The following is a 16,832-nucleotide window of genomic DNA, read 5'->3' as shown; positions in this document are numbered from 1 at the left end:
GAGCCGGATCTGTGTCGAGAAATTAACGGATGGATTCAAACAAGATACACGTGCAAGCAGTGCAACTACTTCAAGTGAGCCATTCAACAATTGCGCTACATTCCGAGTAAAATTTCCGTACGACGAGGAAGTATTTCGACTCACGTACATACGTTCTTCATTTCAACACCGTGTTTATCTTACAAGGTCGAGCTCTGCAAGACAATAGATCGAAATGGACAAGGCAATATTTGCGTTCGATACGAATTTACGTTATTTAACGAACTCAATAACGAATTTCCAAAAACTTGGAATTGATAATCAAACTCATGCCATCACTAAAGGACGATTTCAACTCTTGCAAAATTACTGGAATAAATGCCAGGAGAATGCCGCTATCATTGAGGCAGTAGCAACCGACGCAGACGCGGCACAGCTTCCCTTCTTCAAGAGCAAGCTGCTAGACAAGGCGGAGGTCTCGTACATGCAAGCCTACGACTTCTTTCAAGAAAAACTCGAGGCATTCAACGTCGCTTCAATTTCCATTCCTGTACCAACGGCGGCCGCAACGACGTCCATCAACGAGATCCGATTGCCGAAGATCAACTTGCCTTCTTTCTCCGGTAATGTAACCGAGTGGCTAACTTTTCGCGATTTGTTTCTTGCGCTCGTTAAAAATCGCCGTTCCATATCGCAAGTCGAGAAATTGCAATATTTATTATCCGCGGTTACTGGCGACGCTGCTAAGTTGATTTCCCATCTTTCTCTAACCGATAGTAATTTCGATGTTGCATGGAAGGAACTCACGAATCGTTACGAAAATCAACGCGTTATTATTGACGCATATTTCAAACGTTTATTTACCATTCCTAATGTTTCGTCTAACGATCTGTTCGGGTTAAAACAATTACGCTCCAATTTATCGGAATCGATAAATGCTCTGCGTGCCTTGAAATGTTCTGTAGATGAATGGGATATGATTTTAGTCTACATTCTTGTACAAAAACTAGACAAATTGACGAGAAAAGATTGGGAAGTCAGCTTAGGTTCAGAGAGGAGATATCCTACGATGGAAAAACTATACGCGTTTCTAGATACACAAATTCGTTCGCTTGAGGCTGTATCCAAGGACGGAGATAACTCGAAGTCCGCCAACGGAAACTCATCCGAAAAGAGTTCCGGTGCTCGCTCGATTCCAAATGCGGCACGAAAAAATAATATAGTGCGTTCTCACCATACAAACACCGCGAGTACGTGCGCTCTTTGTTCCGAAACACATCGTTTAATGCATTGCGAGAAATTTCAAGCGTTAAGCATTTCGCATCGACTAGAGTTTGTTCAAAAAAATAATATATGCAAAAATTGTTTGACCAAAGGTCATTACGTTTCGAATTGTCGTAGTTCCTTTACTTGCTTGAAATGTAAAAGACAACATCATACTTTGTTACACGAGAATTCAAGGTCAAGTTTAACGACAACAACAGACTCTGGACAATGCGATAACGCGTCCAACGTACATTCACACGTGAACGCGGGAGTTAAACCCGTGCTCCTGGCTACCGCACGTGTTTGTATAGGATCAGAAAACGGTCGATATGTTTACACGCGAGCACTGATCGATCAAGGTTCCGATGCCACATTCGTTCCGTCACGAGTCGCTCAAATGTTGAGAGCTCGCTTAATTTCAACACGCGTAAAGGTATCTGGCATCGGTGACACTACGTCTAATTGCGTTCAACATGCCGTCTCTATTTCTATCAGCGCGACTAATAAAAATGATACGATTCTTCATACCAAAGCATTGGTCGTTCCAAAAATTACAGCGTACATTCCACCTCATTTCCAATTACAAGAGATTCCGTTTCTTTCCAAATTGAATCTAGCCGATCCAAATCCAAGCTCAAATGATGCAATCGAAGTACTTCTCGGGGCCGAATTATACGGTTCAATTATGATGGGTGGCTTAATGAAAGCTTCTAACGATGCTACACTTGCGCAAGAAACGATATTCGGGTGGATCATTTCGGGTCCTATTTCAAACCAAAAAAATAGCCAAAGAATTCACGTTCACCAAGCAACTTCTGGCAATCTCAATTTCGAACTCCGACGTTTTTGGGAGCTGGAAGAAATTCCAACGACACACGCTCTCTCAGAGGAAAATCTTCGTTGCAACTTACATTTTCAAGAGACACATATGCGCGATTCTTCAGGGCGCTATGTTGTCCGCTTACCCTTCAAGTCTGGTCCTCCGATAAAGATCGGCGAGTCAAGGTCAGTAGCTACGCGTTCACTCGCGCAACTAGAGCGACGTTTAGCCAATTCTCGGGAAATTTCAGGGCAATACGTCGACTTTCTTAACGAGTACGAAGAGCTCGGGCATATGCAAAAAATCGAAAACGTGCAACGCTTCTTTCAACCGACGTTTCTACCTCATCATCCAGTTATTCGCGAGGACAATACTACAACCAAACTTCGTGTAGTGTTTAATGCCTCGGCAAATACCTCGAATAACACTTCTTTGAATGACCATCTTATGATTGGTCCAAAGTTGCAAGCCGATCTTCCGGCGATTATTCTTCAATGGCGTTTGTACAAATACGTTTTTTCCGCTGATATTCAGCAAATGTTTCGACAAATACAGATTCATTCAGACGATCGCCAATATCAATTAATATTGTGGCGTACGATTCCGAACGAGCCAGTCCATACTTATTCATTAAATACCGTTACTTATGGTACTGCCTGCGCGCCTTATCTCGCCCAACGCGTGCTCAAACAACTTTCAATCGACGAGAGTTCGCGTTTTCCACTAGCTCAAGCAATTTTGCAAAATGAAATATACGTTGACGATGTCCTATCCGGAGGCGATGATAAACCATCCACGATTAAAAAACGCGACCAACTAATCGGCTGTTTACTAAGCGCAGGCATTCATCTCAGAAAATGGGCCAGCAACGATTTTGAAATTCTACAAGATATAAATCCTGCGAATCACGGTCTAGCAAGTTCCAAGCCTTTCCAAGAAGGTGAACAATTAAAAATACTCGGTATTCATTGGACACCTTGCGATGATAATTTCTCCTTTGAAATAAAATTCCGTCCACCATCTACCGACATTTCGAAACGACAAATCCTTTCGACGATAGCGAAAATATTCGATCCCCTCGGATGGGTGTCTCCGATCACGATATCTCTCAAAATTCTACTGCAAAAACTGTGGAAATTTTCCTACGGATGGGATGATATTCTTCCTGCGGAAATAACAACCAAATGGAATGCTTTTTGCGAAAAGATGTTACACTTGACGACTCTGCAAGTTCCTCGTTGGTTAGGCTTCGAGCGTAACATTCAGTGCTTGCATTTACACGGCTTTTGCGACGCTTCATCTAAAGCCTATGCAGCGGTAGTCTATTCAAAAATTGTCACGAATTCTGGCGATAGTCCTGTTCGACTTCTCCTATCAAAAACCAAGGTCGCTCCGATTAAAACGATTTCGATTCCACAACTCGAGCTCTGTGCGGCTCAGCTGCTAGCACGCTGTATTTCGTTTACTATTGACGCGATGAAATTGCAAAACATTCCTGTGTTTTGCTGGAGTGACTCGACAATCGTATTAGCATGGTTGCAAAAGGCTCCATCAGATTTAAAAGTATTTGTAGCTAACAGAGTGTCTTCTATTCAAACGAAGCTTCCTACGGCGACATGGCTGCATGTGCCAACAGAAGATAATCCCGCAGATTGCGCATCGCGCGGCATAAATCCAGCTCAGCTAACGCCTTCCAGTTCCTGGTGGAACGGCCCGGCATGGCTGAAATTTAACGAGGATAATTGGCCAGTTCAATCTACGATAAGTTGCACCGAAGATGATTCCGAATTGAAAGCGTCAAATGCAGTCCACTCGCATCATTCAAATCGAGCGGAACTTTTTGAATCCTTCAATCATATCTCCACGTGGCCACGCTTACTACGGGTCACCGCATACGTCCTTCGGTTCAAGTTTCGAACGAGAGTCCCAGATGTTGCTCAAGGTCTCTCTATTTTGCAAGTCGATGAAATAAAAACCGCGCACAGATTCTGGATTAAGCTGATGCAAACGGAATACTTTTCAAAAGAAATCGTCGCTTTCAAAGCCAAGTCGAGGTTACCAGTTCGATGCTCCATCCATTCTCTCGATCCGTTCCTGGATCCCTCCGGTATCCTACGCGTGGGTGGTCGACTTCAACTGTCTGACCTTTCATATGATTGTAAATTTCCGATTCTACTTCCAAAACATTACCTTTCTAAGCTCATTATCGATCAAATTCATAAGGATACACTTCACGGCGGTGTACAATTAATGCTTCGCACGTTGCGAGAACAATATTGGATTCTGGGGGCGCGAAGCATGGTAAAAGGTTGTATCCGCAATTGCGTGACATGTACTCGGCATCGCGCCATAACCGGCGTACAATTTATGGCCGACCTTCCTACATTTAGAGTAACTCCGTCCCGTCCATTTTGCCATACGGGACTTGATTACGCCGGCCCCTTCGCAATTCGAGACGCTTCCGGCCGCGGACGTAAGTCACACAAAACATACATCTCGCTATTTGTTTGTCTCGCTACACGAGCTATACACTTAGAGCTCGTTCATGATTATTCCACGGCTGCGTTTCTCGCATCTTTCGAACGGTTCGTAGCGCGTCGTGGCATTCCATCCGATCTTTATTCCGACAACGCGACTACCTATCAAGGCGCGGATCGCGAACTTGTTACAGCGATCCGACAGACTCAAGCCGACGTAGATCTGCAGGCGAAGTTCGCGTCAAAGCCAGTTCAATGGCATTTCATTCCGCCTTCTGCCCCTCATTTTGGGGGCATGTGGGAGGCAGGTGTTAAGAGTGTTAAGCACCACTTGCGACGTATACTTGGTTCCTGCACACCTACGGTCGAAGAGTTCACCACGCTTTTATGTAACATCGAAGCATGTTTGAATTCGCGCCCGATCGCCGCACTTCATGACGATGTAAATTCTTGCAATGCGCTCACACCAGGGCATTTTTTAATTGGTAGCGCCATTAAATCGATTCCGAGTCCGAGCGTCTTACATATCTCCGAGTCACGACTCGATCGATGGCAATTAATGCGTGCGAAATACGAGCAATTTTGGAAATTGTGGAGTCTTGACTACTTGAACACCTTGCAGCAGCGTTTTAAATGGCAGAATCGATCTGATGAATTTCGCATAAACGATATTGTTCTAATAAAAAATCCTAATTTACCTCCCTGCAGATGGGAACTTGCGAGAATCATCGAATGTAAGCCTGACAAGGATGGCCTGGTGCGAGTTGCTCAGGTCAAGACCGCGTCTTCTACTTTTGTAAGACCTATTGTTAAACTCTGTAAATTGCCGGTAAGTCCGGACGGTTCAGCGTAATCTAAATTCTGCAGGTTGTCTCCAATGATTGCAGTTCAATGTGTAAGGATTTACCCCTGACTGTCATTTGAATCCCTTGGCGATTCAACCCGAGGGGTATGTTTGGGAAAAAATTAAATTTCCGTGATCCCCGCGCGCCTTCGATATACGCTACTGAGAGCTCTCTGTAATTGTGTACATCGACAGTTTGTTATTGCGTCCACAAGGGCGAAGCGCCGAATTAGGAGAGAGTTTCCGCGTCTTTAAAAGGAGCGATGCGGCACGGAGGGCGAGTCTGGTACGACGAGCCGTCCGGTAAACCCGAGAAGAACATTTGTGATCCGAAGAATAAAGATTACGTATTCTTACTTAGAATAAAAGAGACTAGTTCCTGCTATCTATCCTTGCCTATCGACGCAGTCCACAAGAGAGAACTAGGCGATAGCTCCGATAAAACCCAAAGGAGAAAATATACAAAACAAAGGGGAAGAAATTAATTTTATTTTAACGACATATTTATGATGAAATCTTAATTATTAATGATCAATCTTATTTTTCTTAAGCTAAGAATTTACCTGCGATTAGTAAGATTTTGAACAGTGAATCGAGTCAATATGTAATTATAAATTATAAATTGCAACAGTGCGATAAAATGATGTATACATAATATAGGATATTTATTAACATCTAGAATAATTAATTAAATAAAATATTTTGTTTTTCTGAAAGAGGAAAAAATTAATTTTCCAGTATATAATAGAATATTTTATTCTTCTGAAAGAGGAAGAAATTAATTTTAATTCAACGACATATTTATGATGAAATCTTAATTATCAATGATCAATCTTATTTTTCTCAAACTAAGAATTTACCCGCGATTGCTAAGATTTGAATCGAGTCGCAATATGTAGATACATTACCCTTAATCATCGATAATATAGAAATCTGAATATTGTCTCTCATCCAGAGCCATAGTCGATAAACGCCTAGTGGCGGAACGACTTCAATGTCTGGTCCGTCTAGTGTCCGTTTAGGGACGACCCCTTCTACCCTAAACTGCAACTGCGCCGGTCCGCGTTTCTCGTAGCCGATGGCAAAGCGCGGGTTACGGTTTAAGTTGCACTTTAGATGCGAGTGGACGCGCATCTCTCTTTTCGGGTCTCGGTTGCGCGCTTACGTTTCGTGAATATCGAGCGCATGTACAATCAAAACGCGATTCGAATCGATTGTGAGCGATCCTGCGCCGCGAATTGTGATTGCACAACGCGAATGATCGGTGAGTTTTAATATTTATCTATTTTTTATATTAGATTTTTTATCCTGCGGAATATATAGATGCAACTTTCGAACTTGTGCCGATTAATTCTAAGGAGGCTAAAAGAATCATGTTTATTTTAATAACATTTTATATGTCATTTTATAAATCAAAATGAAGTATTGGCAATTATTGACAAATATTATTTTTGCGTTTTAGATATTCGTCAGTCTTTGTTTTTTTTTGTATCAGTGATTGGATATATTTATAAAATTTTCTAATCAGTCGTATGTTTTTCAATTGTAGATTCTTTTTTTTATCAATTGAAGATATTAAATAATTATAAATATTAGATATATATATATACATATTGAATAATAATTGATCAATTCTGCATAGAAAGAAATTATATATTTCATGTTTTTTGAATATGTAGTTATATTTTTAAAGAATATTACATGGAAATAAAATTGCACATATATATATATATATAAACAGAATTAAACTAAAAATATTATTTGTTTACATAATTTTATTTTCTGACAAGTAGTTTTATTTTGCACAAGATGCATAATATATATATGCTTTAGCAATATTTTGGGATGGAAATTTTAAATCAAATTAAAATTTGAACCAATTATTCAAACTTGACAAATAAAATTTGTTAATTGTTTTTCCTTTTTATAATTACATTTAATCGCAAACTAGATCTTTTTATAGATCAAAATACAATTAAATAGATTCGATAATGCCAATTATTTGATTGATCTCAATATTATTATAATATATATCTCAGAGTGTATTTCAGTATCTTAATATCTATAATTATTTAATTTTTAATATATATCTTTTACTAACTGAATGCATAAATAAAGCTAATAAATAAACTATTGAATAGAAGTATAAAGTAATATTTGAGCTTTATTTGAAAATAAAGTCGTAAAACAAAATTGTTTGAAAGTTTTTTTATATTTTAATAACAAGAAAATATGTATCAAAGAAAGTTTCCATTTTCGATCTTATAACTTGGAAAATAACTCGTCGAGAGAACATTTTCGTGAAGGAAAGATCGGCTTGACAATGGTCGAGGAATCCGTGCGGTTGAAAGGAAGTATAGCCTTTATACCGCAGGTCACTTTTATATATTTGACAGCCTTTGAAGAGAGAAAGGTGAAGGAATGCACAAAAAATGTGTAAAGTAGCAGATGCAGACAATATTTTTTCTTAAATATTCAATGCTTTATTGCCAACTTTAGGGCAATTGGCTAATAATATTTTCTGATTAAATTCTGATATATGTATATACATTGTATTTGGTGCATTTTTCTTTGGAATTCGTATTCATATTTCATCAATATTATAATTTATCAATATTAAGCTGTTCAAAATTATATAAATAGTAATACGACCAGTATATATATACATTGTATATACATACTATTTATATAACTTTGAACAGCTTAATATTGATTATAATATTGATAAAATATGAAAAGTAAATAATATGATATATATATTATATATATTATCTCGCGTTATGATATTGCTAGATTTTTTATTTCTTATTGCTAATTAATTGTTTTACTAAATTGAATTATGTTATTGTTAAAAATACTAATACATTGTTATATTATATAATAAATTCATTATTTTTTCTGATATACATACATATAAATATTAGAGTAGCTGAAAAGTTTTCTTAATCGTTCATTCTTTATTCATCATATTTCATATATTTAATTGAAAAAACAGAAAATTTTTTTCAACAATCGAACAATTTCTACTATTAATTTATTATTAATAGCAGATTACTAAAATTAATAAATTAATAAAATCTTGTATCAAAATTTATTTTAATAATACACTAACGATAATAATCTCATATAAACAGTTATCATACATATATATTAATAAACTAATAGAGTACTTTTTACTCCAACTTTTTTATTATAAAATAAAATGCGATAAATTTATATAGTATTCTATATGATAAATTAAAAATAATTTTAATATATGTATTTAAAAATATTTCTACATTTGTGTTATATTATCTACTTTGTCTTGTTTATTACTTTTTGGTAGATTATTTTGATCACAAATTATTTTGATTTATATTATATTATATATATAAGATAAAAATATATAATAATATATATTTATTATATGTATGTTTGTTTTATTATATATATATATATATATATATATATATATATAAATTTATACATTTTATAAAAATATATGGTAATAACTATATTATATATACAATATATTAATGTACAGAAATTGAAAAAAGAAATAATAGCAAAATTTTCGCACCAAAGTTATCTCTATGTATATCAACAGAAAAAATTCTCGAACTAAATAGAGAGGAAAGAGAGCATAGAACTGAGCATTAAAAATCCACTTATCAAGCGACGTTATATCTTTGTCAGATCCCATCAACGTGAATTAACCTCATCCTTTCGGTGCTGCAAGCCGGTCAAGTTTCAACTTAGAAAGATTGTTTCGCCCGAGCTTCTACCAGAATTCTGAGACTCCCAGAAGGGTAGACGCGAGGAGATATTTTATTTTTCCTAATATTTTATTTTTGACTAAAAAGAATAATGAAAGGAGAATCATATATATTGTGTTTTATAAAAAATGGTCCTTTAAAATAAATAAAAAATAAAACGTCATAAAAACATGAAAAACGATGTATGCACGCATGCATGAGCGACAATTCGTTGCATGTCCCGTCGTTTGCCAATATAATTGTATTCATCGTCGTTGAGTGGGCAAAGAATATATACATGTAGTGCAATGACCTTCTGCGGTCTCTTTCCTTGCATTAATACGCCAGGATACCATATGCATTTTTAGCGTGATATTACATACGGATTATCGAAAGGGCCGAAGGGTTCTCACATACACGTATTATTCAAATTATACTAAATAATAAGTAGAGGCAAGACAAAGTTTTATTTTTTATTTCTATATATACCTGACTCCGTTCGTTATCCGAAATCTATCATCAAATTTATCCATGCTGTAACATATTATCGAGTTTGATTTCACTATAGAATTTTACTAAATTCAAGTAGCTGACATAAATACGTAATGATGATGATCGGATTTCTGTGATGGCCATTGTTCATAAATGGATATTGATATATTACTCAGGTTCAATAAGTTAGAAATATCCGACATTTTGATGAAGAATATTTTAAGAATATTTAACAAATTATATTAAGAAAATTAATAAAACATTTTCGTCAAAAAAATTTTTGCCGGATTACATTATGTAATCGAAATAATCTCTTTCGAGCTGCAAGCACTTTAAGTAAAAAATATCAAAGCGAATATATCGCAAGTTACCGCTACATAAATACTACAGCACGCTTTGTTTCGCGCGAATGTAATCTTCGAATTAATTCTGTCTGTGACTTTTCATTCAATCTTTAATCGACTGCGCTCACAAAAGCGCATAGCATCGCAATCATGCGCAATTTAAACGACTATGATCCTCAATATCTCGTACATATTAGCTAGTATTATTGTCAGTATTGGATAGTGGTAGTAAATATCGAATGAATGCAAGGCATGAATTATACGATGATAATATTATAGAACTGCTGAGAAGAATAAAGTTTATAATTATATTATATAATATAAGAGATAATTTTTTAATTATTTCTTTTATTATATTATTATTTAATGGATTACTAATTCCGTTATTATTTCTTTCATATATTATTATGATATATTAATTATTTTGACACATACTTTAAGATCATTTATGTAACGCAAATAGAATTTTTGATATCATAAAATTGTTTATCTGTACTCTGTATTATTGAGTCGATTTTTTCAGAATTAAAATCTTTGAAAAATTTTGAAATATATATACATTTTAATTTAAAGTCTCTAAATTGTATTACCCAAGTAGAACAGAAAAGTCAAAATAATTTCAATTTGACATTATATTGACCAAATTTGATTAATATGACGTCAAAATGATATTATTTTGATTTTCTGTTCTATTGGGTATTTTTTGAAAGGTTGAAAGAGAATTAAATATTTTTTATATAAATATTTAGGACCTACACATAAAACACATATAATATAAAAGATAGTTTGTATAAAAAAAAACAATTTAAAGGATTTTTAGTTAGTAAGTTTAAAACTTAAAAAAGAACACAATATAAAGAAATAATCGTTGTATAAGCTTTTTAGACATAATGATCAAAGTAATAGATAACAAAATTTATTTAGATTGGTATCACAAAAAGACATTCTCAGGTAGATTACTTTCATTTTTTTCAAATCATCCGACTTGTCATAAAATAGGAACAATTTATAACTTGGTAGATAGAGCTTTATTACTATCACATCCGCAATTTCACAAAAAAAATATAGAGAAAGCTATTAACATTTTGCTATCCAACGGTTATCCTCTTGATCTAATTTTCACAGAAATAAAACGCAGATTAAAAAATCTCTCAACTAAAAAATTTAACAAGCCTAATAATAACAATATAACAGATACCAATAATACTAATACTAACATTAAATATTTTGTCATACCATATATAGAACCAATATCTGAGAAAGTTGCTTCAGCAATAAGAAGACCTGACGTAGTGGTAGGATATCGTTGCATTAAAAAATTAAATGACTTCATAAGAGTTCAAAAGGACAAAAATAATTGCCCCACGAATTCTAATGTTATTTACAAATTGAACTGCAACGATTGTGACGCCACATATGTCGGACAGACAAAAAGACAGCTAAGAACGAGACTTAAAGAACATAAAAATAATATTAAATTAGACTCTGCTAGACATTCGGTTATCACGGAACACATTCTAAACGAACAACATACATTTGACTGGGACAATATTAAAATTATGGATCATGAAAAGAATTACCAAAAAAGACTAATATCCGAAATGATCCACATTAAAGAACAGAAAAATGGAATTAATTTAAATACAGACACCGAATTGTTAGACAGTAGCTATTTTGACATACTTAAAAAATTTGCTGAATCATAATTTAGAAAAAACATTGGTAATAAATAAATACATCACGCTCTCTATTTTGACATTTGGTATTCAGACTTCGCAACACACACTTGAAATATCGGGGAAAAGGACTTGTTAAAACGATAATGTAAGTTGAAAGATTTTTTAATATTTTCTGACATTGATTTAATTCGCGTATTATATCCGTAGCATGCTCAAATGTCGCATAACTTGGCATCTCAGACCAATCGCCTTGCATATCTATTGGTCAACAGCGAAGAATCGTTTCAATTTTATATTTTAATATTTAACTAACTTTGTATTTTTAACATCTAACTTTATATTTTAATATTTAATTTTTATGTATTGATAAAGACTGTAGTGCAGTCGAAACGTTTACAATTTATGTCGATTCTGTAACGGAATGTTAATTTAATGATTTAACTATTAATAAAAAAATTTTTACATCTTATTTATTTGCTCGTTTAGTTGGCCTACTATATATGATTGTTTAATTTTGTTGAATTTATACGAGCCTTTCATTAATTAATTTTAATAAACGCTGGCCTTATAATGCGTGTGACTAATTACCCGTTTAAATACCATCGTTTTAATTCTAGTTTTATTTATAACTATTTTGGTCTAGAAACGTTAAAACACTTTAAATCTTGGCTAAATTTTAATTATGCGATAATTAAGGCAATGTCGAAGTTGAAATTTTTAAGGGAATGTAAGAGATATTGTTTGTTTCCCAACCATTTGCGTAATTTCTGTAATAATAAATTTGTTTTCTACCACTATAAATCAAAAAATAGGATGCGTGGTTTGTTGCATAATATCAAGACTGAAATTCTTAACATAGAGATATTTGATTTATATAGAACTTTAAACTCACTTAATAAAAAACGGTCAAGACAATTCCAAATTCTCCAAAACCTTTTACCATCTTATATCTGGCAGGAGATTTTAAATCACCATTGTAACTCCTTTTCTTTGTTCAACCAAAAATTATATTTCATACATAAGAAAAAATTCCTATGGCTACGTAAATCGCATGAAACAGAGTACATTAAAAATATTGATCCTATTGAATTAAAAACAATATCTTCGACAAATATTGTTGATAACACTGTTTCTGCCAACAGTTTTCGTTATGCTACACATAACCCTTTACAACAAACTAACCAGAAATGGTTTATTAATTTAACTGATAAAAAAATTCCCCCCAATGTAACCAATCTATTACAATTGGGAGGTGAATTTAGTCTCCCAGTTAACTTAAATAAAAAAGTAGCTATACACGAATTCATCAAAGATATAGAAAGCAATTCTAACGGGATCAGAAATCTCACTTCGATTCGTAATGCTGCCATTCCACAATTTTCATTATTTTTAAACAATAACGACAAAAAAACGGACATACAAGAAAAATTATTTCACATGCATAAAGACACAATTAAATTCTGCAATCAAAATCCTAATATTTTATTTACCAGAGCAGATAAAGGCAGCATTACAGTCGCACTAGAAAAAGAATTTTATATAAAAAAAGTTGAGAGTCTCCTAGAAGACGATTCTACGTATACCATAGTTAAAAACAATCCAACAACAAAAATAGAAAAAGACCTCAATATTTGTTTAAAAAAATGGTTGAAAAAAGACTTCATCAACAAAAAAGAATATTATTATTTATTTTCAAGCGACTCTCTTCTTCCTAAAGCTTATGGGCTCCCCAAGATCCACAAGGAAAATATTCCTTTTAGACTAATAGTTTCCTCAATAAATACTTCTCTATATAATATTGCTTCTTTCTTTCATAAAATTTTAAAAGATAGCCTTCCTAGAGCGGACAGTTTTGTAAATAACAGTTTTGATATATGCAACATTCTATCAGGGAAAACAATACAAGACACCGACATAATAGCTTCATTGGACGTTGTTTCATTATTTACTAATGTTTCCGTAGATCTTGCATTAAACGGCATCAACAATAGATGGCATTTTATAGAGTCACACACAAAGATTCCCAAAAATGAATTCATAGGTATGATAAAATTTATATTAACTTCCACATTTTTCACTTTTAATAACATAACTTACAAACAAATTTATGGGACTCCTATGGGTTCCCCACTTTCTCCGATCATTGCCGATATAGTCATGCAGGACTTGGAAACATTGGTAATTAGTAATTTAAATTGCGAAATGACTTTCTATTTCCGTTATGTAGACGACATTATTTTGTGCACTTCCGCTGACAATATTACATATGTTTTGAACGAATTCAACAATTATAACGATAGACTACAATTTACATTGGAAAAGGAGGATAATCGTTGTATAAGCTTTTTAGACATAATGATCAAAGTAATAGATAACAAAATTTATTTAGATTGGTATCACAAAAAGACATTCTCAGGTAGATTACTTTCATTTTTTTCAAATCATCCGACTTGTCATAAAATAGGAACAATTTATAACTTGGTAGATAGAGCTTTATTACTATCACATCCGCAATTTCACAAAAAAAATATAGAGAAAGCTATTAACATTTTGCTATCCAACGGTTATCCTCTTGATCTAATTTTCACAGAAATAAAACGCAGATTAAAAAATCTCTCAACTAAAAAATTTAACAAGCCTAATAATAACAATATAACAGATACCAATAATACTAATACTAACATTAAATATTTTGTCATACCATATATAGAACCAATATCTGAGAAAGTTGCTTCAGCAATAAGAAGACCTGACGTAGTGGTAGGATATCGTTGCATTAAAAAATTAAATGACTTCATAAGAGTTCAAAAGGACAAAAATAATTGCCCCACGAATTCTAATGTTATTTACAAATTGAACTGCAACGATTGTGACGCCACATATGTCGGACAGACAAAAAGACAGTTAAGAACGAGACTTAAAGAACATAAAAATAATATTAAATTAGACTCTGCTAGACATTCGGTTATCACGGAACACATTCTAAACGAACAACATACATTTGACTGGGACAATATTAAAATTATGGATCATGAAAAGAATTACCAAAAAAGACTAATATCCGAAATGATCCACATTAAAGAACAGAAAAATGGAATTAATTTAAATACAGACACCGAATTGTTAGACAGTAGCTATTTTGACATACTTAAAAAATTTGCTGAATCATAATTTAGAAAAAACATTGGTAATAAATAAATACATCACGCTCTCTATTTTGACATTTGGTATTCAGACTTCGCAACACACACTTGAAATATCGGGGAAAAGGACTTGTTAAAACGATAATGTAAGTTGAAAGATTTTTTAATATTTTCTGACATTGATTTAATTCGCGTATTATATCCGTAGCATGCTCAAATGTCGCATAACTTGGCATCTCAGACCAATCGCCTTGCATATCTATTGGTCAACAGCGAAGAATCGTTTCAATTTTATATTTTAATATTTAACTAACTTTGTATTTTTAACATCTAACTTTATATTTTAATATTTAATTTTTATGTATTGATAAAGACTGTAGTGCAGTCGAAACGTTTACAATTTATGTCGATTCTGTAACGGAATGTTAATTTAATGATTTAACTATTAATAAAAAAATTTTTACATCTTATTTATTTGCTCGTTTAGTTGGCCTACTATATATGATTGTTTAATTTTATAAAGAAATAAAATTTGTCAAAAAATTACATTATTTTCGAATATTCAAAAGTGACATATTTTTCTAGGAAAGTAACATTGATTTAAAAAAATATATGTTCTTTTATTTTTAATATAACAAGGGGAGAGCTTCACGTTTGTTTACAATTGCGATTATCAAGTTTTGTTTGACCGACAACTTCTATTGCTGACAATCCCTATTGTCTACGGAACAGTCGACTACAAGCATATGGTACACATATAATAAATTTAAAATATGAATGTACGTGTGTGTATTTGCATGTACATATATGCATACATGACATTATTGTTCATGTATATGTATATTGTATATACCACACTGTATTATAGGCATACGTATTGCACACATGACCACATTGCATATATAAAATAAGGAAATTATTAATACTTTGTATAGAAAACACGTTCTGCGGCAATCGGAATTATCGACAATTATAATTATCGGCAAAACGATGTAAGCAAACTATTGGCGATTGAAATCAAAAGAAATATTTCCTATAAAAATTTTCTATATAAATATTATTATTTAATTATAAATTATAATATTGTATTTATAATAAATAATTATATTTATAATAAATTATATTTATAATAAAATGTAAATATATATATATATATATATATATATATATATAACAAATATTACAATAAATATTTTACAATTTATTCCAATTTTATATCTTTTTGTCTCTTCATATTTATAATATATAAGTATCTAGAATAATTAAGAAATTTGATTTACGTAAAAACAATTCAAGATTATATTAGATTATTTTAATCTTATACTGGAAAAAAAATTTGACAGAATTTTTATTGAAGTTTATTCGAAATACAGATAGTTTTATATATTATCTTTTCTTATCAAATTATATTAAAACTTAAAAAAATGTGAATACTTTACGTGAATAGCTTTTATATTTATACACAAATATGTTAATGAAAAAAAGTAGCGAAAAAGTTTTTTATTTTTGAAAATACTTTCTGCAATAGCATATTAAATAGGTTATTCATGTTTTCTCATAACTTTGTTCTTTTACTGCTAAAATAATAATTAAAAAAGAAGTTCACATGTCACTCTTTTTTATTAATATTTTTACCACTTTAAAATTCTTAAACGCGTAGAGCCGTTTGTATCACTGTAGTTTTTTCAAAATTTAAAAGGTTTAAAATTATACACAGACACACACACACACACAAATAAATGTTTGTATATTGTTTTTATTTCTTGAAGCAATTATTTTTCTTATATTTGTAAATTTGATGAAATTGTATTCAATGTATTTCATGTTTTTGGTTATTTTTAAAAAATAAAAATAAAGCAATATCTTCTACAATAAATTTTTTTCGTGAGTTTAATAAAATTTAGAAAAAGGAAGTCAAAAAATAAACAAAAATATCAAATACATTGAATACAATTTCATCAAATTTACAAATATAGGAAAAATAATTGCTTCAGGAAATAAAAATGATATACAAACATTTATTTGTGTGTGTGTGTGTGTCTGTGTGTGATTTT

The 16,832-nt window shown here is 32.5% G+C and overlaps 1 protein-coding gene and 1 long non-coding RNA gene across 2 annotated transcripts; both read left to right on the top strand.

The window, feature by feature from the left end:
- Nucleotides 1-214: 214 nt before the first annotated feature.
- On the top strand, nt 215-5,395 carry LOC146724546 (uncharacterized). The gene has a single exon (XM_085479646.1). The coding sequence runs from the start codon at nt 215-217 to the stop codon at nt 5,393-5,395; it is 5,181 nt and encodes a 1,726-aa protein (XP_085335772.1).
- Nucleotides 5,396-10,896: 5,501 nt separating this feature from the next.
- Nucleotides 10,897-15,111, top strand: LOC146724545 (uncharacterized). The gene is made up of 3 exons (XR_014924021.1): nt 10,897-11,780; nt 11,843-14,924; nt 14,987-15,111. It is a non-coding gene; the product is annotated as an uncharacterized LOC146724545 (long non-coding RNA).
- Nucleotides 15,112-16,832: the final 1,721 nt, after the last annotated feature.

The sequence above is a fragment of the Nylanderia fulva genome, unplaced genomic scaffold, assembly GCF_048542155.1.
Source record: "Nylanderia fulva isolate GAGA-0341 unplaced genomic scaffold, ASM4854215v1 Scaffold1261, whole genome shotgun sequence".
Taxonomy (NCBI): Eukaryota; Metazoa; Arthropoda; class Insecta; order Hymenoptera; family Formicidae; genus Nylanderia; species Nylanderia fulva.
The sequence above is the reverse complement of the archived record's forward strand: the minus strand, read 5'-3'. Positions and strand labels throughout refer to the sequence as shown.